The following is a 26,257-nucleotide window of genomic DNA, read 5'->3' as shown; positions in this document are numbered from 1 at the left end:
CACTTGGCTTTGTCTTAATTGTGGAGGCATGTGACGGCTCTGTGGATGAATTCTTGCATTCAGATCTGGCAGACACGGCTGTGGTCACGTGGGGAGTGGCATGGAATATGTGGTGGAACATCAGCATTTGCCCTCACTGTATTCTTCGTATGGTCAGTCTTGGCAGAGACTTCACTGTTGTCACATCTAACAGACGTGTTAGCCATTGTAACAGTGGTTGCATTTGTCGCAATGGTTTGAGACTTGACCGGTTGAAGAGGCGTAGCTCTACGGGGGTCTCTGTGCATCACTGTGGATACTGGTTTGGACACTGCTGCAGACTTTGTGGCCAAGGTTGTATTTGATATGGTCACACTGGAAGGTGGTGGTAGTTGCTGTCGATTTGGAAGTGGCTGCTGTATATTTAGCGGTGGCTGCAGTACGGATAGTGGTAGATGCTGTTGATTTGGTGGTGGTTCTGGTGGCACTGGAGGTGGTTGCTGAACACTTGGAGGTGGTTTCTCTGCATTTGGTGGTGGTTGTGGTACAGCTAGGGGCAGGAGCTGCAGATGTGGTGGTTTTACTAGAACTGGGGTTGGCTGCAGTCAGTTGGGTTGTACCTGTAGTGCCACTGGAGGTGGCTGCTACACTTTTGTCAGCCGTTTCGCTCAGCTTGGTGGCTGCTGTGGTGCAGCTGGATGTGTTGGCTGTAAGTTTGGAGACAGCTGCTGTTGATTTAGTGGTGTTCTGGGTGCAACTGGAAGATATGGCAGTACATCCAGAGACAGCTATCATGGGCTTGGTGGAAGTAGTTACAGTAGAAACTGGAGCTGCTGCAGTTTGTGATGCCCCTTCTATTTTGGAAGTGATGACTTTTTTTGACTGTTCCACAGTTGTGTTTGGAGCGATTTTATGTTGAGAGTTTGTCCCACTTTCAGGCACATGTAGACTCAATGCATCTTCACCACTTCTCGAAACAGCCAAACAGGTGTTAGCATTGTCCCCTGACTCAGGGACTTTAATTCCGGTCATTTTGATGTATACATTTGATTCGGATGGGACAGTTGTTTTGGAGGTGGTTTCAGTCATTACAGACATGGATGCAGTCACTGAGGATGGCTGTGCCTCAGAGTCTTCTGAATCACTAACAATCTCCACCACCTTTGAAATGAAATAAATAAACCATATTTAATAGACTCCATTGGTCATCTGTTAAGTAGGTGCATACCATAACAATTACTGCCCATAAAATATTAACTTTTCAAACTTGTTTTGTTACTTTCATGACATACCAACCCACCATGCTCTGGCTATCTTCATGGGTAACAGACTCAGACTCAAACTTTGATCTTTACCTGCATCTTACATCTTTGAACTGTTTATTGTACTGTTCTAACATGTGAATTCCCTTCTGTCTTTAAACACATCACAATGCAGTTTAAGGACACAATGCAGTGATTTTGAAAACAATTCCAACTGATCAAATTATTATCTGATAAAACATAAATTGTTTAGATAAATTGTAAATTACCAATACATCCTAAGAGAGAGTGAAAGCTTTAAAATATTTGGGAGTGGGAGGAGGGGATTCATTTAACAGACCTCATCTAAGCAGACAGTGACAGATTAAACTAAAGGAAGATGCAACTGACCAACCATGGACTACCATGTGTGGGGGAAAAAAAACAGAGCACTAAAGAAGGAAAGTCATGAATTTGCCTGATCTAAGCCCCTGTGTGCCCCTGACCCCTAAACACATCCTCAAGATTTTATCTGTGAAACAACATGCCAGATACCCATCACATCAGCAGAACAGTAAAGACTGTCTACAGAGGAAATTCTGACAAGATGTATTAAAAAAAGTATTCTACTTGAATTAATTCACATTGCTTTGCATCAAGGTTTCATCAACATGTATTCTTAATTTGGCCATACAGTATTATCATATTCGGATTAACAAACAGAAAATGTACATGCAAAGGTCAAACAGAGTTGAGATGCTTCTTGAAATTGTAGCTTAAATAACAAAAAAAGTAAAATTTCCTGTTATCACTTTACTGAGCTCAGCATGCAGTTTGACTCCTGTATGTCAAACTGAAGAAATAGAAAATGATTTTCACAAACCAGTTAAAATCCAAATTGTCTGACCTCAATGTTGTCCATCGCAGACTGGACCTCAGCTTGAGCATGAAGGGTGACTGAGACCTGCACAGGCCGAACACCAGATGAGGCTGAGGTTGAAGGGAGATCACACCCACTGTCCTGCTGAGCTAAAAGTGCTTTCACTGTCTGCATGGCTGCGGGGATAATACAGAAAAAATATTTCACAAATATAAAAAAGAAAAAAATACTGCTCGCCAAATTTACTTCAACCAAAATCAGTAGGAACAAATTAATGTGTGCCCTTACCAGAATTAAAGTTTTGTTTTAAGATGTTACTGTACATCTCTTCACACAGATCCACAACCTGGAGTTCAAACATAAAGAACAGTTAAGAACAATTATTATTGGAATCTGGATTGGCAGTTAGAACAATGTCAACAAGTGAAGGAAATTAGACCAAATTAGGCCTGGTCCAAACCTGAGCCTCTCCATATCCTTTATCTTGTTCAAACAAAACAGCCAAATATCTGATTTTCTTCCTCTGGTGTTTCCCAGGCAGAGGTGGGATTTTCTGTAACCCCTAAAGTCAGAGGCATGCACAGGGTAAGGCATCACAAAGTAAAACACAGTAGAAACCATGGACCAGAAGAAAAACCTAGAAAGGTGGCTTTAATCTTGTCATGAAGATGTTAAATGACTATGGTAAACTTTAACAGTAAGCTGCCATCAATGCTAGCGGCTATTTTGTAGTAGCAAGCTACTGTTTTCATTCTTCAACACTGAATTATCATAGTTGTAGTTTAGCTTGAGGAAACAGGGAAAAACTAAACCGAGAATTAATGGAATCTTACAGCTGCAGAAGTAATGTAAGGGGGAATGCACTAGTAGAGCTCGACTTCACAGACAAATATTGCCCGCTACAACAATCGTATATGTGGCATGGGAGAAACAAAGCAAAAATGCAATTAGTACCCTGCTAAATACAATGCAACTCATTTGGTCTTTAAAGTAATTGTTTGTTCATGTAGAAATATACATAGTAACCCACTTTCCCTAACAAAGACCTTCTTCAGCACAAGCACAAAACAAAAATTAAATTTAAAAAGAGAAATCAAGTTCATTTTATTTACAAAACTTTTTGGACTTTACAGCTATTGTAACTCCTGTCAGGTCAATTAAAAGACATGGCTAAGATAAAATGTTTATAAATTGATTTCTCACCAACAAAAACAACAAGAAGAAATTGAATTGAAATGTTCCTTTTAGGCTTCTATCGTTTTAAGGGAGCTCGGCATTTGTCGCCTTTTCAGGCCACACAATTACGCTACAATAACAAGTGTTCAACAAGACCATAAGTAAGGCAGAGCAATTTTTCTGTTAAATTACGTTATAATCATGTTCATATTATATTAGCTTTAAGAAAATGGAACTAACGTCGGGGACGTTACCTTGACAAAATGATAACATTAGTGACGTTAAACTAGTGGCTCTAGCTAGCACCAGTAACGTTATACGCGTGGAATTTGAAATAACGGTCTGCTACCTAACGTTAGACTTCATGGAAATAACGGTAACACCTAACGTTACATTCGAATTGTGATGGCTAAATCAAAACAACTCAACTTTATCAGGCTAACGAAAAGTCCGAATCTTTACATGTCCTCATATAAGCAAATTAAGGTCCTTGTAAGGCTACTACCTTTAGGCATGTGGACTGTCTGAACCTGGCGTATATAACATTATATCCTAGGTTTCGACATTAGTTTTAGCCTTGATCCCTGGAATCATTCCTCCTCTCAGTACTCCTGTGCATGTGGTCTCGATCAGCCCTCTGTTGTAAGGGCCTTCAGCTTAAGTAGGTAATAGTCCCAACCTTGTTATCTGCAGTCTCTGTTAAGATGTTTAGAAGTCTCTGTAGATGTGTATGAAGCAGATGTCCACAAAACCTAAATTGCGAGTTCTTCCTTTTTAAATTATTCACTGCTCTCCTCCAACTTGCAGTTTGTGTGTGTGTGTGTGTGTGTGTGTGTGTGTGTGTGCGCGCGCATGTGTGTACTGAAATTTCAACAGCATTTCATAATCGCCCCACTTCAGTACAGATTATCTTTTATCTATTACACTAATTTACAGCACAGTACAAGTGCATATTCCATAATCATAATCATTTGTTCAAGTCACTTTTCCTAGTTATATCCTCTTCACTTCATACTGTCATGTCTGGATGACTGATATTTCACTTACAGCCTCTACTGGCCTTCAGTGACTGTAGCTCAGACATATGTCAACATGTTCTATCCTCTTTATTTCTTATCATCAGGTTCCTCTTTCTATCATCGTATTGCAGTAAAATTGTATATCAGCACTCTGTCTCTTAGCTGTTATGTGGAGATTTGATGTTAGTTTAAGAGGACGGATGAATGCGGTGGCCAATAATAATGAAGTATAAAGAGAGGGCTTATAAGAAGTAACTAAGGTAGACTTTAAATATTCACTCACCAGCAGGTACTGCTTCTGGTGGTCAAATCCAGTCACGTGGTTGATGATATCCTTCTCTGGGATCTTCAGACAGCAGCACTCACACAGGTAGATGGGGTCATGCTGATCACAGTGGCATTCAAGAAGTGCACTTAAGCCTGGAAAATATATTGTTCACTATTAAATATATTCCATCATTAAAAAGCTAGCTCACCAAACATTTTAAACTACAACTTAATGTCAAACAAAATGGAAATGGGGAAAGACGTCCAATGATTTACAGGTCATAAATATGCCAGTTTGTACAAAATATTTAAAAAAGAGCCTGTAGAGCTTTGACCAATCAGATCTGAGTAAAATAAATAAATAAATTACTGACCAACCACAGGCTCCCGGATCTTCTCCTTGACATACTGCCATAGGTGGGCTGCTTGTTGGTAGGTCACCTTTGAAGACACTGTAACAGAACCACAGACAACCACAGACTGAGCTATTTTCACAGAGAGACTGAGAAAAATCCTCAACAAAGTTACATACCTTCATCCTTTGCAGTGTCATGACTGTCACTCTCTCCCTTATCGGCGGCGGTCGTCGCCCCCTCTGGTCCACCACTTGGTATTTTTTGGGGTTCTTCACAGGAAGCGTCTTCTTTGGAGGTGAGCCGCGCTCTCTTGAGTGGCATTTCTCCCCCCATATCCTTATCAGAAGTAGAACAAATGCCCTCTTGAGGTTTTTCAGACATGTCGTTTGGCCTCTTTCTTTCATTTTCTTGGTACATGCAACTCTTCAGCTGTATTGGGACATCTTTGCTACTTTTGCTCTCTTCTTTTCCAGTCTCTGCTCTGTCATCTTTGTCTGTGTCCTGGCAGTTTTCTGGGGTCTCCCCACTTGGTTTTTTTGTTGAAAGCTCATCCATCTTCTCCTCCTTTGTCAACGGACACATCTCACTGTCTGCATTCTTTATCTCATCTGGGCTGGTTTTTGAAAGCGCCTCTCTTCTCGTCTCTGATTCTTTGTCGCTTGGTGTAGGGCTCTCCTTATCAGCTCCTTTTCCTGCAGTTTCCTCACTTTCTGCACCACATTTATTGATGATTTCAGAACCAAGTTCTACTGAAATCTTGTTTGGGAGGCTGTCATTGTTGTCTGTAGATTTTTGACTGGTCTTGCTCTCAGATTCCTCCTTCATTACACTGTTTTTCTGAGTGTCCTTGTCCACTTCTTTCAGAGTCTCCCTAGGGACTGAGAAAGGTGACATGAAAAGGTGCACTTGATTATAATTATCTGCAAAGTTTCGTCAAGCATCCATTCAGTATGAAATAACACAAACAGCAACATATCAGCTGTCAAAATAAAGACAACTAAAGGATGAGGTAAGGAGATTAGTAGTTGCCATGGGAACCCAACATGTGAATGTTTCCATAGCCACGATAGTTAAGATTATACTGCACATACAACATTTGCATGACTCTCCAAAACATTTAGTAATATATATTTTTGTCTGGGCTTACACAGCTTCATTTTAGGTGTTATTTCAGGTTCAAGGTTTCCTCCCCCATGTCTTCTTTTTGCAGATGCCAAGATGAATGTTACTGGAACACAACAGAGAGAGTGATAAAAAAAACAAAAAAAAACAATTCACAGTAACATGTGTAACATTCATGGCAACACATATACTCACATGTGTGGTAGCTGCACGGCTCCCAGATGGGCTTGTCCAACTCTATCACCTTTAAAGGCAGAAAACATTGCATAAAGGGAAGGCAGATGAAGATGCTGCATGACGATGGTACAGACATTTTGTTTCTAATTTAGAATATTACCTGTTCGTTTGCTATGGGGTGAATACGTGCTGCCTGTTTTGCCAAGTCCAGTAAGGTCTCTGCATCAGTGCTTGGACTCACAGAGCCCGGGTGGAAACGGTCCTAAATACACAGACACAAATTAAGACAAATGAACTGAAGCATATGCGTATATAGCACATATAGCATCATACCTAACACTGGGTGGTGATGCGTTACATCACAGCACTTTATTACTATTTGGGAAACAAATTGAATAATCAAAGTGCTTCATCTAATAATTGCTGCCAAGCAGTTGCATCCTCTGTCAGTCTGATCACAAATCAGTAATAAACTAATTGTCTCAGCACTACTTGCTAGCTTAGATCAACAACATTAGTCATCTGCTACCAGACACAACATGATGTAATGATAATTGATGATGATTTCTACTCACTGGAGCAACTGTGGCTGGCATCTACTTTACTGTAACTATTTTTAATAAAGTTTTTTGCCATACACCTTAAGGTTTAGCTTAGAGTCTCTTACTGATAACATGAAGGACTTTTACTGAGCTGTCACCAAGGAAAGACATATTGTGCTTGGTTTTGTTGTAATCTTCTGTGGTATATTTGATGGTGATGTTGATGTGAAGATGATGAAGAGAAGATCTCCGCTGACACTGACTTACTTGTATATAGAAGTTTATTACAAAGTAGTTCAGCATCGGACAAGCACTGCAGTAGCCTGTGAGAGGATCCAAGCCAATATGGATCTCTCTCCCTAACAGCTCTGAACACCAGTATATATATATGTTAGTTGTCTTTACGATTTACAGCAAGACATTGGGCTCTCACTCAATGACCTCACTTTTTCCAAGAGACAGAGAGAAGGGAGGAAAGACCCTCTCCCTGTTCCTTATATGTATATGTTCATGGCTACTAACCTAAACATGAACCCAAAGAATAGAAAGACATACATGGAGCTTCAGGCATTGCAAAAGAGTAAAAACCATATATGGAACGTCAGACACTACACTTCACTGTCAGTGTTTCCACTGAGTCTTTTAAAAAGAATTTTTATCAGAAAAAAATATCCATTCTAAATTTCTGTCAAAGTTTTTGTTTACTTTTGTTCCAAACCAGAAGCTGTGAAGTTATAAGAGCAACATTTAACATTCAAATGAGAAAAATTTGAATCAAATGTGTGGATTTATCACAGATACAGTCTATTCCTGTCATCAGTTTATATTCTGTGGGAATGAAGGTATAATGAGGTGCCACTTTGTCTAAAATGACTGGCAGGTGCCATCACTTATTTCCCCATACAACTTTCAAATCTACAGCTACTTCTTGTATCTTTTTAAGTTTTGTATCATCACTGTATGATGCAAAATGTCACATCTATTTAAAATGTGATGCTGCATCAATCATTTAGAAGTAGTGGAAACAATACAAGAATAAAATGGGTATGTGAGAAGTGTTAAGAGTAAAACACTCACCAGAAACGCTGCAACATGTTCCCGACTGAAGACGTGAGATTCATTTTCTCCATCTGACAGTCTCCTCTCACAGAGCAAACACAGAAACCCCACTTTTGTGTGCTGATGACATGAATGCATGACCAGGAACTTTTTGCCTACATTAAAGAGGTCAAGAAAAGTCAAAAAAACTTCCACAGTGCACTTCTGACTTCTGCCAAGGCTCTTCCTCTCTAGTAGTACTCACCGAGCAGAGGAAACCTCTCATTCTGTTTGAGTTTGCTGTAGGTTTCACGTTTTGGAACTGCAAACGCACAAAAGACAAACACATACAAACGAGATGAAGGTAATCGAGGCATACAATTTAATTTACCTTATTTAAGGGCTAAGAAATTATTTTATCACTAACCTTCTTGCTTTAAGAGCATGTGGTGTTTCTCAAGTCTCTCCATCACTGCAGACAAAACCAAGAACCAGACATGATAATTATTTTAAACCACTTCATGTTCAAACATGTGGCAAACACGTTGATATAATCTCACAGAGAACATATCACTTGTCAGTGGTCACAACTTTGACTTTATAGAAAACAATTATGTGGGGAAATGCACAGGTGCAAATTGTAGAGGAACATTACCACTTTATGTCTGTGTGTTGTAGAGTGATGTTTCATATAAATTTCTACCGCACAAAGAAAAACTGAAACGTGGCCCTTCACAAAACAATCCCTTTTTCTATCTCAAGAGTTTAAGTGCAGACAGGAAAGATACAGTGGGTTTGTCTCCTCAAGTTAAAATGAATAATTTGATGTAAGGCAACTTCTTACCTTTTGGATAACTAGGTGGGATGAGGCCCTCAAATATCCTGTATGGGATATCAAGAACCTGAAGAGAAAGAAAAGAAATTCTCAATTACTAATTGTGGTGGAAATTCTACAAATTAAGACATCTGGATTTGACCCAGCACTGCTGATAAAATACCTTCACAGAGAACTGATTGTCTCTGGAATATGTTTGATACATTTTAACAGGAAGTCTCCTCCAAATCTGCTTTCCAGCAAAATCAAACTGGTTTCAGCCAGTCTCCCAAGAGTTACATCTTTCCCATAATCTGAAGTTGACTGGGAGACAATACATGTATGTAGATAACAAATAATTTAAATCATCTGCAAAAGTTAGTTAAACAAAGGTCTGTTCACAAAGAGTTGGACATACAAAGGTCACACAGTGTATTTGGGTATTCTGATACAGGATAAATATGAAATGTGAAATTTCCACAATGTTACTGACTAAAGAAAATTGTGTAGTCTGCAGAAAATGACTGCAGGAGTCACACAAGCTTTACTGTGGTATCATTAGTTATTGCATTCTAGATTGAATTTATGTTTGTATTTTATGAAGCTGGTAAAAGCCAGTCTCACCTTCAGCATCATCTGGTTTGGTCCTCTTTCTTTTTCCTCTTCCAATGCATTTGAGGTCAAGATTTTCCCATCCAGATGATTCTTCCAGGCAAAAGGGAGCCGCCAGGGATTCTGGTACAGCTAACAGAATGAAAATAAAAGCTGGTTATTACAGAAATACTTTACTATATGTGGAGGTCAGCTTTATATTACTGTGGTTCTGAGCTCTAAATGAGCCATTGTTTTCAATGTAGAATCTGAATCTGCAGTCGTGATAAACTAGCATTGATTTTTGCACATTGTAACACAGGTTTTTGATTCTCAAATAACAAAGCAATGTTATTTCTGTTCATTGTAATGGATTACATATGCTACTTAGGATGAATGGATTATAGAAAATACTGCTTAAGAACAGTTAATACGTAATACATTATACACTACATCAATACAAAACATTTAAGAAAATAAACAAATGCTCACCAATGTGCGTATGACATGTTTGTGAGATTTGAAGTGTTGCCTGAGATGGGGCTCAGGGAAACAGTCCTCACAAGCAAAACACACATAAACAGGTTCTGACTGAAAGTCACTGCATACACAAGCCACAACCAGGGACACACCTAATTGATGAAACAGAAAAACAAGAAAAAAAAAGAAATCACATATTCATCAGTTTATCACCTTAGAAAAACACAGAACAATAAACTGTGATTCAGCTCACCAATAACTGGTTTATTTTGCTTCATGCTCTCCCTGAGGTACGTGCATAAGTCCAGATGGGGTTTCACTGGAAAGGAAAAAGGGTTTAAAAAATGAGCTGAATACAATCAACTGTCATTTTTCTGAACAACAGGTATGAAGCACATTTTTGGAAATTGTTCCTCCATCATTTGTTGTGAAGAAAATGTACAAAATGCTTCGACTATATTCAGGATGTTAAAATGCAAAGCTCACTGTGTGAAACTTAATCAGTTCTATGATGTAAAAATGATAATGAGGTACATTTAAAAAGAAAATAGCTGACAGATGTACTTTTATTTACATTCAAGCATTTTTACCAACACAGTTTTCAGTATTTTTATTAATGACTAAGTGTTGCAGCATGTTTTTACAGGAGGAGAAAACTGTACCTGTTTGGTCATAACCATCAGCTCTTACAGCTAAAAAAAAAAAAAAAAAAAAAAAAAAAGAGGGAAATGATCACATCATGTATGTCAATACACAAAAATATGGGAAATGAGAGAAGAGCAAATGCATACCTTCTCTGAAACATTTCTTCAACATCTGGGGAAAAATATCACAAACATATCTTAAGTAAGGTACAATTTTGCATCACATCATCAATAATCTAAATCCTTTTTTAAAATATTCTCGATCTACCTCTTTGTGTTTCTGCTTTGACAAATGTTGACTATACTGAGATTCAGTTTCAAAGATGGTACTGCACTCCTGCCACAAGGGAGACACAAGGGATGAAACAAAAGAAAAGTGGAAGAAAGTTCAGTACATTAAACAAACTCAGGCTCTCAGAGTTCTCCAAAACACAGATAATTTAAATTTGCTACAATAATAACATCAATCATGTTGTTGGGAAATTGTAATAAATCACCTGACAGTGTAGTTTATATGATGATGCCACAGACACTGCTGCTGACACAGTACGACGCTCTACAAAGAAAAAACAGAGGAAAAAGTAGAATCTAGTTAATTCAATGCTGATAAATGTAAACTCTTTTCAATAGTAGCTAAAAAGAGAAGAACTGGGATACATAGTTTTCTTGAGTCTATTAAATGCCTAAGTACTTTTTACTTCAACAGTTTGAGAGAGTTTTAAAACACTGGAGATGCTTATTTTAATATTCATAGGATACTACGCATGCAGCCAAAACATGTGACAGGAAATAAAAATAATCTGGCGCCACAGAAATATACAGTGATTACATTTGATAAACTACAAGGCCTCTGATCAGACTGAGGGATATATCCTGCGTTAGAAATAAGGTCAGAGTGAGATGACGATTCATGTCACCATGACCGGTGTGTAAGACAAATATCCCCAAACAGCTCAGGACAAACTCTGACACTGAAGTAATACATACCCAGTTTGTTCCCTGGTTTGATGCTTGTCATCAAGCTGCTCCCCTTATTTTCCTTGGTGATGGATTCCAGTTTTTCCAAGGCTGAAAACCAAAGGGCTCAGTTGGTAAAACATCATTCTGGGTTCCACTGAAGGTTCAGTGCATTCAGAGAAAAGCAACACAGTGGAAGAAGAAAAAAAAGTATCTACCTTTTGCATAACAAAAGGAATTCACTAATCTGAATTCAGCAGGCTCCAGGCTCACTTGCTGTAACAGAAAGCCACACAGCTCCACATAAACACAAACAAAAAATGTATTTGGGAAAACTGAAGTCCATCCATTACGCATGCACTTAAGGACTTTAACTATACTACCTTCATATCAGTGTTTGCAGTTCCATGAATTTCTTCTGTCTGCTTTGCAAAATCAAGCATCATGGAGGCGAAGACGTCAGTGTAGTTTATGTAGCACTGCTTTGACATCAAAGTAGAGGGGTGCCACGCTTTCTGCACAGATTAATACTGATGTGAATTTCAACTGTTCAGTCCCTTCATTGCTGGCAATGTTCCAGTCTATCTTCCAAGTTTATTCTGAAATTTACCAAGGTCATGTGATTCTTTAGGACGACTCAGATTGTACTGCTCTAACCTAGTACTGGAAGAGAAAAATCCTCTTTAAAACTTAAATGATGACTGAATTCTGAACACAGATGCTCCTTTAATGTCCGTTTTTATAATCACAGAGAGTATGGTTACACACAACACGTACTATGAACAAGACTTCAAAACCATAACAAAAAAATCATCTCTCCTTCACCCACTCTAGCCCACCTTTTGGCAAAGGCACAGGAAAAAAACAATTACCATATAGGGCCTAATAGACCCCTCTTCCCGAACTTTCCCTCAACAAATCCACCCTTACGATTCAACTCCTTTCAGTATTCAGACTTGAACACTTCAACTTCTTTCAGCACCTACTCCTTCATTAAAGTTCAACTCCTTTTAGCACACTTACTCCTTTTACCTTTTAGCTGTATGAGTTTTAGTCTTTCCTCCTCCATCCTATTACAATTTACTTCATCTGCATCTGTGCCCTCTCTCGACCTGAGCATCTCTTCTCAAAACACATTCTAAAACTTATGGCTTTTTCCAAACTGTGCCCATTTGAATTTCATTCTTATACATTCTTACTACACTATCATGGCCCATAACCATAGGTGAATTATTTTGCCTGACTAGTATTTTAAGACTGTGATTTGAGTATTTTATATCCTCTTAGCTACTTACAAGGTAACAAAAGATGTGGTCAAAGCTCAGGACATGTTTGATGACTGTGTGGGTGGCCAAAGTTAGGTTGCAGAGAGTGCAGAGGTAGAATCTCTTCTCAGGCGGTCCGACACAAATGCACTCAATAAGGTGCTGCATGCCTAGAGGACCGTGACCAGGGAAGATAGAAAAGGAGAAATTTTAGTTCACAAAGAAAGCTGACAAAGGACAACAGCATTCATTTTGTACATTGATTTGTTAAATCTAATATATCTATGTTGGGAGACAATGAAATTTTCTCTTTATGCCTTCTGGTCTTTCTCGCCGTTCCTGTTTTCCATACTTTTCTGTTCAGAAAAAGTTAATTACAACAAGAATTTTAAATCCCCAAATCAATGTTACTTTCATTAATAATATAAACAATGGCATTTTGTTATATACATATAACATCTGTAATGTGATGTTAGGAACATTTACTGACCAAGAAGTGGATGTTTTCTGTTGCTGTCTTTTTGGTATGACTGAATCATCGTCCTCTTTGGCTTGGTAGCTGCGGGGAGAAAAAAAACACATGGGTGGAGTGATTCTATCAAGAAGCGATTAAAACAAGGGGCCACTGTTTTGATGACATGTAACAGACAGTTTGATTTTGGTAAAGGGGTCAGCTGAATTCTGTGCTGAACTCCATAACTCTGAGACCTGACTAATCCTGAATAAATACGAGTCTTGAGAAAAATGTGTACACACCTTTCAACATCTTGAGAAGTGCCTCGTTTTCATTGAGAATGTCCATCACTGGGGAGAAATATAGGATAATTTTTATTAATATACAATTTTATGAAAGTCCTGAAGAAACATGCCATATAGGAAACTTAGAATCATATACCTTCAGAGTACAAACTTGTTTCAAGCCTCTTCATCAGAGTTTGTGGTAAATTCAACATCTGCAAAGAGAAAATGTGATGATCATCCAGGTTTGGTCGTATATGAAGACAAGGAGGAGACTGACATGTTATCACCTTTTAAGCTGAAATGAATTAGCAGACAGCTGAACAGTTACAAAATGGCCACCTGATGAATCTAAGTCCAATATTCACTTCCTTTTAGCTCTGTTTTGAGGTAAATGTCTCTGTCATTTACTGCTTTATCATCATAAACAAATTATATTTGACAGGTTATAGCAGGTGGATAAAATAGGAACAAACTATATAATCATTATAATGGGTTAAACATAGAAAAAAAAATGGTGTAATCTTATTTTCTTTATTTTATTCATTGGCAGAAATGGGCTCCTGTGGAGATGCCATCTATTTTCTCAGCCAGCAGGGGCGGAAGTAACTAGTTACATTTACCTTGGCTAACAAAGTCATTTCCTGTGTACTTGTACAGAAAATTTCTGCTATGAGAGCTGCAAGAGTGAACCAAAACAGTAATGTTTAAAGACACTGTAAACGTCCAGCACTGAGGGGAACCTGGAGAGTGGGGTGATAATTCTCTTTGAGTGGTCCCTCTGCCTTACAAACAGTCATGTATGTGACCCACTGTTAAAGACATCAAATATATTTGCTTTAACTTCATTTTATACATATAACATCTGTAATTCCAGTCCTACAGATACAAACCTGTAATGTTACAGGCCCTTTGTCCCTGACTTCCTTCGAGACCTGAGACTTATGGGTCAGCCACATGTTCATGCTGGGCAGCCAGGCGAATTTCAGTACGTTGGGGTCTGTGTAGTTCTAAAATGCAAAATAAAAATGAAAATTTTGCTTCCAGATTTTACACATTCGTTCATATCTATGATGTTCAGCACTTACAAAGTAGCTGCTGTAATGGTCACCAGAAAAGAGGTGGTTTGCAATCTTGTCTGTTGGACATTTCTCTTCACAGACGTGGCACAGGTAAAAAATGGTCTTTCTGTCTAGACTGAAACATGCAGTCAGCAGAGACAGGCCTAGAAGAAAGTACATGTAAAATAGTATAATTACTTGAGACACATTTTTACTTCATAAGTCATTTGAAGCAATGAAAACAAGCACAGAGAATAACTTGTTCATTTTTCTTGAGAAGCGATGTGGAACACAATCCCGTGTCAGTACAGATTTACTGTTAAGTTATAAAGACTGTTGTGGTTTAAAAACAATGGACACAAGTTCAATTCAAAAATATATTCAGCTGATCAAAAGATGAGTTAGTGTGCAGAGCAACTGATAAGAGACCCAAAGACAGTTTCATTCTGCGCTGGTGGAAACACAAGTTTTCTGGCCATTATTAACTGTAAATATCTAAATGACTGTTCTTAAATGCTGCTTGAAACCTCTTCTTAGTATCCATGTTCTCTAGAATCTCAAATATATATAGGCATTAATCTAGTAAGAAATGTTTTGTTTAATATACAAGTGTTCCTGAGACAAGGACACATGGATGGTCTCCAGACCTATGGCATAGTTTAGGTAAAGTATCCATTAGTCGTGTTTCTTAGGAAATGCTTAGGAGAAGAGAGCTCTGGGAGGAGGTCAATTAGACTTCATTTTGTGATGTTTGTGGTGGAAAATAAAGATGGGTCACAGTGACCTGGCTCAGAGTGGCCAGAAAAGCAGGAGATCAGGGATACCAGAACACTACACACACTTCCTAGAATACTACACACATTGGAGAGTTTTCTGGAAATCTCACAGACATATAATAACAGGACGTTGCCCCATGCACATGCACACACACGCACGCACGCACGCACATGCACGCATAGTAAGATCATTCACATCAGATATAAAACATCCTGGAACAGGTCAGAATGCACTGTTGAACTGCAATTGGAGCTGTGCTGTGTTCAGAAAATTCCCTTTTCTAGAAGTTAAAACATATCGCACAATCTTGAAGACCAGTGTTTTCAAGGAATGGAAAAGCTAGTCAACAGACTAGTAAACGCTTTACTAACCTATGATGGGTTGTTTGATGGCAAGTGGATCCAAAAGAGTGATGTGGGGAAACGTGCCTGTAGAGCAGTGAAAGAAAACATTATTACAGCACAGCTGACTTGACTTCAATCTTCGACCTCAAATAAACAGGCAGAGTGATCAACATCAGCAGAATGAACGTTACATTAAAATTTGTCATGACTGTTGCTGTATATTGGATAATGATGATGTGATGATGATGAAGAGAACTCAGCTGACACTGTCTTGCTTGTATAAAGAAGTTTTATCACAAAGAAATCCAGCATCAAATCAAGCCCCGCGGTAGCCTGTGCGAGGATCCGAGCCAATATGGATCTCTCTCTCTCTAACAGCTCTAAACATCAGTATATATAAGTTAGTTGTTTTCATGATCTCTAGGAAACATCTGGACCTCACTCAATGTCCACTTGTTTCAAAATAAACAGAGAGGAAGGAACACTTACAGATTTATGTTCACGACTGTCAACCTAAACATGACCCCAAAATAGAAAAACATGTGGAACTGCAGATACTACACTGTTTCAGGTCATATCAGGAAAAACTCCTGAGTTAGAAAGTTAGAAAAAAATGACTTTTATGGAAACATAATTTTTCATTTAATTATAGATATTTTAATTTCATTGTATTCTGGTTTTAGTCTGATTCTGTCTTATATTTCATTCCTTTCCCCGTGTATTTTGACTATCCATTCATTCATGTTTCAGTTTGAGAGGGACAAATCCAGCAATGCAGTCCTGGTTAGCCAATTTATATATAGTAGGCTGATATAGTGACTGCTTTACATGTGAATTCTAGCCAATCAAAACCTTCATATAAAATAACTCAGTCAACAGTTGCTGGAGACAGAGTTGAAGCTGAATAGAGTGGTCTGATTCAGGATCAGTGAGTGTGTTTCTGTGATTTCATGTACAGACTGTGAAGGCTGTTGGAAACTGCCTTTGACTACAGCTCTCATCTGCTCTCACCCAATTTCCAGGTGAGGCACATGACCAGATGAGCTGGTAATATGCTAAGAGACGCAGCAATGTACTAGTGACGTGGATTGGGTTTAGAGTCCCAAACCACTGGGCCGCGATCAGAAATCTTCAGCCAGATTCAGGTGTTCAATTATCAGGAGACAGCAGTGTCCAAGGCAGCAGAATTATTGTCGACAAAGAAACCTGAGAACCATTCACAGTGCATACGTGATACACCAGAAGAGCTCCAAACTGTACTGGCTCTTGTCCCTCTTTTTATACAGTTTTGGCTGCGACTTTCCACGCCTCTCTGGTCATTTCATTGGTCTGTCAAATTTACACAATTAAAACATTGGTTTGTCTAAATGTCCATCCTTGGTCCCCTCATTAAAATACACTATTATCTTATCTCCAAGGCCACTGTCTTCTGGAAAGCACATGGGCTTTTCTTCTGGCCACACTCCAGCTTGCAGGGTCACGTCAGGACAGGCCCTGTCCTCATTTTGGTCTTTTCTCTCTCTGCTTTACACCATTATGTTCTGGCCTGTCCTGGTTGCATTTTTTAAAAACTAAGTTACCTTTTATTTTTACACCATTATTTCTCAACTCTTCCTCGTTTCATTTTTTAAAAATTATACATCTTTTTTACATAAATTATACACGCAGTGAACACTAACATCTACTCACACATAGTGGCCTTTAACACACATATATCACACGTTTTCTTTGAACAGTAAATACTGATAATACCATTTCCACATAATATTTCTTTAAAATCAGCTTATTGCAGTACTCTTTCTTTTAGAGGCACTTCACTCTTTGCCTACCTGCTGACAAATTATACACTACACTAGCAGATGTAGAGAAGAAGAGAACTGTTAGTGAATGAATGATGGATGGATGTAACCAAGGCAGGTCTCAATAGTCACCAAAAAACATCAGCTTTGCAAAAATGGGGAAATGCAGCCAACATGTCCGTTAGGTTTCAAGAGCCATATAATTCATTTTGGTAGTAACACTGAATGTAAACAGTTTGGTACATTTAACACTAACAAGAAGGTAGAAGAAACATGCTTACCATGTTGCAAGAACGTGTCTAAAAACAGGCAAAAAAAAAAAAAAATCAATGAACTGGACATTAAGTCAGTAGTAGCAGCCAAGTAACAGATATTTCATATACAGGAAAGATACAGGTTAAAAACAGAAAAAACATTACCTTTCTGGAAGACTTTTATCATTTTCTGTGAGTAAAGAGCAGAGGTGGTTCATTAATGCCAAGGGAAACATAGCGACAGGAATATGGGAAAATGTCTCATGATACAGGATTACAATGAACTGCACAGCTGCACTAATGGAGTCAAATACAGGACTGGGCTTTTCACTTTAGTGGTCCAAGGCTTCAATGTTTAACTTGGCACAGTACCCAGCTTACCATTGATGCTGTAAATAAACAGTCTGAAGTAGCCATCAGTGCACTGTTGAGTGAACTTTACCAAACAAGTGCCTGGCACTGCCATCTGACAGACAACCACCTGGGTTGACTCTCTGAAGGATTCATGGTTTTTATTTTGGTTGGTGAACGGTTCAGAGCCAATTCCAGAAAATACTCAAGAACTAGATCAACTTTACATGAAGTTTAATGCCCACCTGTCGATGTTCCTTTGAGCGCACATGTGTCTTGAAACGACATACACTTTTAAAGTTGGTGAGACAGACCTACAACAAGAAAAAAAAATAGTGCATCAGCAAAGCAGAAACAGAATAAGATGAGGGAAATTTATTTACATGAGCCAAGAAGTCAGGACTTGTTCCAGTCCTCCTTCCAGTTTGTTTTTTGGTGCTATAGCTACATCAGGACACAGTATCCAACAGTATGGACCAATAGCCTTACACTACATACATTTACACTTCATATTAATGTTTCTGGTACAAACAGTGCAGCTGGTGATTTAGGATTTAGGAAACTCAAGGCCAAGTTACAGAGAAGGCACCTCACAGCAGAGGGAGGAGAAAACTGTTAAAACTGAAGTGGGAAAGTCAGGCTGCTTTTTCCGATTTCATATTTCAGTTTGACAGTTTGATCTACCCTGCAGTTCCTCAGAAACTGAAACTAGTATTTTTTGCCTTGGTGAAAAAAAAGAGCTATTTTGCAACAATCCCCCACCTGAACACCAAGAGTCACCTCACTTCACTGAAAAAACAGATTTCAAAACCAGGAGTCAGTAACCAAGCAACCATCAACAAGACTTTTCACAACCAACATCAGAGATCATTCTTCAAAAGAAACAGAGGCTACACATTCACATCCACTGACGAACTCCAAGTGATGTGGCTCAGTTATAGCACTGCAATAAACACTGTAGATGACATGTCATGCCATTAATACTATGACATAAAAACCCTTCACAAATTTCTCCCGTGCACAACACCTTATTCAACATTTTCTTCTTCTCTTTTCTTTTTCTATCTTGCTGCGCTGAATCTCACACTTGTTACGTACACTCAGTTGTGAGTTCATTAGGAACACCCAGCCAAAACTGAATGCAATCTAATCAACAGTCCTGTAATAACCCCCCCCCCCATGATGGCTATACTGTTCAGTTTTTGGGGTTTTTTTAACTATTAAAAGAGGTGTCAATTCAACTGCATGAACAGCAAAAAGAATCAAAACAGAATCGTCTTTCTTCAGAAAACCTTCAAGTACCAAAAATGAACCAAGTCTGAGTTGGTCTGCAGAACGACTAACCAGACAAAAATCTTTCTTTTATGCTTCTGCAGAAACTTAATCTCCCAAATGTAAAATATGAGCCAAATTATGTACTGAGGTTCAAAGATGACAACAATTTGTCCTAAATCAGCTAAAATCCAAAACACATTATTCATATTAGCATGTTCTTTTGTTCAGTTAGGTATCCTAGAGGTAAGCTCCATAAATGGAGGAGTCAAGCAAAATATCTGAGGTAAAGAAATTTGAGTTCACTGCCTTTAATCGTAAATCAGCCTCGGTTTACTGCATCATGCTTCATACAACCAGGGATACCCTGAGTGTTTTTCACACAAATGTTTTGCAGAAGTGACACTGAACAGTGTCCTCATGTGGCCTTATTCAGACACAAAGCATAGGTAATATGGTTACCTAAGATTTAATGTGATAAATATATTATAAAGGCTGTAGTCTGTGCTGCAGTTGAACTGTACTGCATTATACAAGGAGGTCTGTTATTTTGTCTGCTCTCACTGATTTGAATGACATGGGACAAAATAATAGGAACACCTGTCAACATCACGTAATGCTGTTCAACTGCATCACAGACCACATTCTTCAAAATGATCACACAGTTGAATCAACAACTCTATAAAACATTTTCAACAAAGACTGAACATTCAATGGGAATATTTGATAATTACCAGTAAATACAAAGTAACTGAGTTTTTTTCTTTGTTTGTTTGTGTGTATTTGGTCATTAAAGTATTCAACAAATTTAAAAGGCCAGTGTAAAACACTAACAGGGCTCTATTGGCAGAAATGGAATATAATACACATATGTATCTTTTTATTAGTGTATAATCACCTAAAACTAATAATCGTATTTTCGCACTTAGAATGATCAATTTATATCTTTTAAAGGGGAGCAGTGTCCCCCATGCTTCTACAGTAGCCCAGAATGGACTAATCAAACCAAACAATGGCTCCTCACTTCGCAGACAGATTAGTCGATACAGTAGTTGACGCCTGCTGGCCACTGTACACTCTCTGACACACCTGGAAAGGCAGGGGTGAGGGGAGAGGTATTCAGTTGGTTGCAATCTGCACTTTCATGGATAGATGCCCCTAAATCCTTCACACTGGTCCTTTAGGATGATTTAACTTAGACCAAATGATGGCTCTGGATGAAAACCAATAGAATTGCCATATAAGGCAACCCTGAAGGAGTGCAGGGACTTTGGAGGAATACCACGTATGTTGGGACACCATTAGAAAGAACCTTAGAAGGACATGACACTGCCGGGGGGGTGGGGGGTGGTTTGTTGACTCCGTTAATTTCGAGGCCCATTATGGAAATGAAGTAGGTAGGACTTTGCTGTATAAAAGAAGGTGTAGACAAGCCTGTAAGTCAGTCTGATCTGGAGCAGATTGGGTTTATGTCTGGCATGAAAAGAATAAACTCTATTGCATTGATTTTTGACCATCTCCAGTGCTCCATTGAATCCTGACTCCCAGCATCGTAGAGAAACCAGTTTGATATGTTGAATTGAGAAGATGATCAGCGTCATATCTAGCTTAGTCCTGGTCTTCAGAAAATTCTCAACACACCCCACCACCTCCAGCGCCCAGGGCCTGGACAGGTTTAGCATTAGTGGTCAACCATTAGTGGTCATTCTTGGATAACTAAACAGTATCCATAAAAACAACAAAAAACAATTAAAAAAAAAAAAACAAATGTTGAGCATACAATATTGAAATTGACAAATAACAATAGACAAATCAAAACACTGAAGTGATGACAGATGTGTCTCAAAAATATGTCCAGAAGCTGCAGAGTAAGTGTCATCACGGCTCGGAGGGAAGGGTCCAGCTGACAACTTTTTCATATCAGTCAATATTGATCTATATAACAATATAACTTAAAAAGCACAATATCTGGTCAACTTAAAGGTTCCATTTTTACTTATAGGTGAGATGTGAAGATATCATAAGGTCAAGGTCCACAAAGTTGACAGTATGGTCTGTTGTTGCGCAGGCACCACACTGGTTGTTCTAGGGAGACCGGCAGCACTTGCTTGGGCACCTATACCTGAGCTATAATGATGGCATTGCTTCAGATGGTTAAAAAAAAAAATAAAATAAAATAAAAAAAGATTAATGGTATTACCCGTCTTTGCACACTACTCTGGTTCCTGTCAGACTTTAAATAGCAAAAATATCTCCACACTCTCAAATTCCTCTGACCCTTCTCTTCAACAGTCTCCTCATCTTTTGAGCCCCAGGCTGCGTCCGTCTGGGTGTCTTCTTCGGTAATGCTGTTGCTCAAATTTTCGTCAGCATTTTCTGTTGTCATTCTCTTTTCTATCTTGCTCCCACTCCTGATATACTGGTGTGCATGGCTGCAGTTGCCCAAACATTAGCATGCATGCTGCTGCCGTGCTGTGTGCATCAACCTAACCTTGCGTGGCTCTAACTCTGTTCCAGCCACATGATTTGTTGGGTGCCTAACTATTCTCATTATCATTGGCTTTTCGTGTCGTCTGTCAAAACATGGATGGAATGAGTTCTATTATCGTTGTATTGACTGCGTCTTGCATTCTTATTAAGGAAAAGTTATCATTTTATCGCCCAGCCCTACTTCGGCGAACCTGGTCTTGAATATAGTCATCTTGTCATGACTGGTTGTTGATGGGGGTTTGAAAATGGTGGGTTCAATGATGTTGCTGACCCTCCTCTGGCATCTCTCAGCGCAGATGTCTGTCATGGCGGGACATCCGCTCAAGCTGTAGAGTCTTCATGTTGGCAGGAGACTCACTGTTACATCATACAGCAATGCAAGATGTCAAGATGCTCTCAGTGAGCGCCAGAGTAAAAACAAAATAAAATGCATAGAAATGAAGAAAATCTGCCAACAAATAATCCAGAAAATTAATAAGTGCTTATAAGAGCAATTGGAGGGGCACTTGGGTTTAGAGTCCCAAACCACTGGGCTGCAATCAGAAGTCTTCAGTTAGATTCAGGTATTCCAAAAATTATCAGGAGACGCCTCTCTGGTCATTTTATTGGTCTGTCAAATTTACACAATTAAAACATTGGTTTGTCTAAATGTCCATCCTTGGTCCCCTCATTAAAATACACGATTATCTTATCTCCAAGGCCACCGTCTTCTGGAAAGTCACGTCAGGACAGGCCCTGTCCTCATTTGGTCTTTTCTCTCTCTGCTTTACACCGTTATGTTCTGGCCTGTCCTGGTTGCATTTTTTAAAAACTAAGTTACCTTTTATTTTTACACCATTATTTCTCAACTCTTCCTCATTTCATTTTTTAAAAATTATAATGTCTTTTTCACACAAACACTCCAACAATTTTACACGTGCTTCCTTCTCTGTCAGGTTGTGAAACTGTCAGTCTACAGTCCCATCAACAAAGTTGATTTAATTCCTGCCAGTGCTAACCAGCGATCCCTTGAACTTTGGGCTATCCTAAGTGACATGAACATCCATTTAGACAGTCCAAGATCTGCAGACTTCCTATCCATAACACACTCATTGGAACTAAAACAGGTTTGCACTCCTCCAATCCACAAAGATGTTGACCTCATCCTCACCCAAAACTGTGTCACATACTGCCAGTCACAGCCCTGCACCGCTCACCATTATTTGATCTGTTTCGCTGTATGCCTCCCAGAAACTGGCATCCATCCCACCACCTCTGATTTCATTCTGCAACTTGTCTCCTGTCAAAGCTGAAGGGTTGTCTTACAAATGAGACTGGACTGTCAGTTGCTGAGAGACATTATAAAACTGTTTTCACTTGTCATGAATTTATTTCCTCTGTGGCAGCGGAACATGTTACAGCAGCTTCTCGAACTCTTGCAGGTCAAACTGAAAGAATCAAACACTTTTAAGGCTGATTAACTCTGAAAACTCACTCACTAACCTGCCAACATCATAGGCTACAAAAAAACGCTCAATGCAAAAGACCGTAGTTACGCTGGTACTTGCGCCAGTTAATTGTATAGTCCTAAAATATAACGCAACCCCCAACTTTGAACAACTTTTTCATGTATTGCCTTTACATTCTGTGCAGACATTCATAGTGCCCAGAGGATGAATCCAAATGATTTTGGGCATCCTCTCACCGTTCATTTAGTGCTATCATTATATCAACATTTAAACTGACCCAAAACTATTTAGTTTTCCATCTTTGACGAATAGATGGACTAAAACTAGCAACACTGTAATCATCCCTCAGCTGTACTTTGTGTTTGCTCCAAATGATCAAATAGCATGGTGACATGTTAAACTGGGATAAACGTGGTAAAGTTCACAGTATGTGTGGGGGCTTTCTGCTCGGAGATGACAAATGAGCAGGAAGCCGGACAGCATAATCCATATTCAGGAAACCAAGTGAAGGGATACAGGGAGTGTGACCTGAGTGATTAAAGTGTCTGACAGCCTAACACAGCTATGTCAAATATAGGCAAAAAATCTTAAACTGAACAAAAGAACCATTCAGTTACCCTTGAGGTAAGCCCCACAAACGGAGGAATCAAGCAAAGTATGAGGTAAAGAAATTCACCGAAGTTGGGTGCCTTTAATCATAAATCAGCCCCGGTTTGCTGCATCATGCTTCATACACCCACAGTAAAACAGCGCACCAGACTCTGCCAGTTTCGGTCTTGCTTTATTTTTGTAATAAGTTTAAAAGGTATTCTAAGTTCAATAGTTGAGTTGTTAGAGGTAAAGTGTTGAGGAGATTCAGAAGAAGTTTTCCGCTACACTGCTTAACTTTTTTCTGTTTTCTGTTTTTCTGCACCTGCGCTCACAATTGGAACCCAGTTAACCATTAATAGACTATCAGGAATAAACAACCACAGAGCGCTGCTCGTTAACTCAACACTGACATAAAGAGGTTCTGTCATTCATTACTGCAAATAAAATTAGGTCCTGGAACAGAATTAAAGCACAGATAAAAACTGGCGAGGGTGCACCCCATCCCAAACACACACGAACAGATAAGGTCTGAGAGCGAGACTGGAGCTTGGTCTCCTGAGGCCGTAAACACAGACAGAGTCACTCACCTGACACTTCAGCGTGTTGTGCGCCATGGTCAGAAGTTTCTGCAGCCCTCAGCTAAATAAAGACTCTTCTCTCCGGACGAGAACTTAACGCAAAGTTGTCGATAGCAGAATTAGAGAAATGGCAACATGAGCTCATCTAAATGTACCGACAGGAAAATAAAAGTCTAACGTGTAGCCGCTGGCATCAAGCTGCCGGGTCCAAACGTTAATTCACCAAACGAAAGTACTTGTGTGTCTCGTGCACGTTTCTCATCCATCTTGGCGCCCAGTTTCAGCAATCTGCAGCAGCTGTTGAGGTTTTATCGGAGCGACGAAGAGACTCCTCCCACATTACACTGAGCATGGCGCACACAAATAGTTTCTCTCAGGGACCCCAAGTAAATGAATCGTGGTGTCTCTGCGGAGCCCCCTATGGTGACATTTGAATAAACAGAAAGGAGTGGCCACGAGTTTCTAACGCGAGAGCGAGATCAAGTCAGGATTTAGCTTTGCTTTAGTGGTCTGTTGTGACTTGGATCCAAAGTCTTTAGCCTTGTTCAGATGCTCAAAACGACTTATAGGTCTTCAAGAATCATCAGGAGAAATCTGAGCTCAAGGAGGAAGAGTTTTATTGTCGAACAAAATTCCCCGGGGACAGTTTACCGCTCTGGTCAACAAAGGCTTGTGTCCTTGTTATATACCTCCCTGGGCTGTGGTTTCCCACGCTTTTTGAACATTTCATTGACCTGCAATATTACTCCATTGTTTAACCTTAAAGGCCATCCTTGGTCATCTTATCAAATTACACCATCCTTCCTAATATGTTCAGAGCACGTCTGGACATGTTTCATATCCTCAGGACATGCCCTTCTGTTCTATTTTTACTTAAACTGAAGTACATCCTACCTTTACACCATTATTTCTTAACTCTTCCTTGTAGTATTAAAAAAAATGATATGTTTTCTTTCACACTTACATATACTTATTCCACACATGACATACATTGCATGCAGCAAACACTAACAACTATTTTATATGGTGACCTTTAACATACATCATTATTGCTTTGTCCAAATCACATGGTGAATAATAATATATCATTTTCACACAACATACTCTTAATTCTGTTCATCTGCAGCATTGCTCATTTGTCAGGGGTTAATTTCAATATAACTCCTCATCATTCTTTCAGTCTATCACATATCTGTTGAAAAATTATACTACACTGTTTTGAATGTTGTTTTCTTGACTCTGACACATACTGAAGAAATTATTGTTGACATATTGCTGGAGCAGGACCCAGGCTGGGTTTCTGTGTCCCAACAAAGTGCTTGTAACGTACTTAACCTGAAATCTCATCATATTTCAGCGCACTTTTCTCAGTATGATGTAATTACTGTGTGAAGCTTTGTGAGGTTTAAGAACATTAAATCTGTCAAAGCACAAGACAAAGGTGGAAAACCATCTCAGTCTGGCCCCTGTAGATGAGTAAAGAGTTCTGTGTATCTGTACTGTCTTTCATCTGTAGTATCTGAAGTTTCATACATGGTTTCTATTCATCATGTTTAAGTTAACAGCTGTGAACATAAATATTCTCCCTTCCCTCCACTCTGAGATCAATAAGTGAGGTCCAGACGTCTTGCTAGAGATCATGAAGACAACTAACTTATATAGACTGATGTTTAGAGCTGTTAGAGAGAGAAATCCATATTGGCTCGGATCCTCTCACAGGCTACTGCGGTGCTTGATTTGATGCTGGACTTCTTTGTAATAACCTTCTTTATACAAGCAAGACAGTGTCAGCGGAGATCTCTTCATCATCCTCACATCATCATTATCCAATATACAACACATCATAAAAGACAACTGAACTGAACTTAACTGGAACCAGAATTAAAATGGTTTCCAGCTAGCACGAGCTCAGTCTGTTGTAGTGTAAAAGCATAGTGAAACTCTTCTAACCTAAAAGCACAATGCATAGGCTATATATACAAAAAGCTACAATAACCTGGTCAGTG

At 39.1% G+C, this 26,257-nt stretch overlaps 1 protein-coding gene across 2 annotated transcripts; it reads right to left on the bottom strand.

Moving 5' to 3' along the window:
- Positions 1–129: 129 nt before the first annotated feature.
- Positions 130–26,204, bottom strand: LOC108897799 (uncharacterized). 2 transcript variants are annotated; one of them, XM_018697587.2, is made up of 35 exons: positions 24,261–26,204; positions 18,118–18,186; positions 17,687–17,711; positions 17,549–17,566; positions 15,496–15,552; positions 14,375–14,511; positions 14,180–14,296; positions 13,444–13,501; positions 13,305–13,352; positions 13,039–13,107; positions 12,579–12,718; positions 11,667–11,798; positions 11,502–11,559; positions 11,314–11,394; positions 10,824–10,882; positions 10,595–10,663; positions 10,474–10,498; positions 10,345–10,374; positions 9,936–10,001; positions 9,695–9,834; positions 9,236–9,355; positions 8,642–8,699; positions 8,225–8,269; positions 8,063–8,119; positions 7,837–7,973; positions 6,378–6,479; positions 6,236–6,284; positions 6,066–6,146; positions 5,095–5,796; positions 4,937–5,014; positions 4,579–4,715; positions 2,561–2,662; positions 2,389–2,446; positions 2,128–2,276; positions 130–1,140 (listed from the first exon to the last, which is right to left on the bottom strand). In XM_018697587.2, exons 1-35 carry the CDS (start codon positions 24,285–24,287, stop codon positions 268–270), a joined length of 4,173 nt encoding a protein of 1,390 aa, XP_018553103.1. In that variant the 5' UTR covers positions 24,288–26,204; the 3' UTR covers positions 130–267. The 2 variants fall into 2 exon arrangements, with proteins under 2 accessions (XP_018553103.1, XP_018553104.1); XM_018697588.2 differs by lacking the exon at positions 2,561–2,662.
- Positions 26,205–26,257: the final 53 nt, after the last annotated feature.

This window comes from Lates calcarifer, linkage group LG3 (genome assembly GCF_001640805.2).
Source record: "Lates calcarifer isolate ASB-BC8 linkage group LG3, TLL_Latcal_v3, whole genome shotgun sequence".
NCBI classification, from domain to species: Eukaryota; Metazoa; Chordata; class Actinopteri; family Centropomidae; genus Lates; species Lates calcarifer.
The sequence above is the reverse complement of the archived record's forward strand: the minus strand, read 5'-3'. Positions and strand labels throughout refer to the sequence as shown.

Excerpts from the sequence above, each read along its gene's own strand:
- LOC108897799 (XM_018697587.2), bottom strand. The coding sequence starts at position 24,287 with ATGGCGCACAACACGCTGAAGTGTCAG. Across the intron at positions 9,356-9,694 it reads AACATGTCATACGCACATTG|CTGTACCAGAATCCCTGGCG; the intron begins GTGAGCATTTGT and ends TCATTCTGTTAG. Across the intron at positions 2,447-2,560 it reads AAGGATATGGAGAGGCTCAG|GTTGTGGATCTGTGTGAAGA; the intron begins GTTTGGACCAGG and ends TTTGAACTCCAG.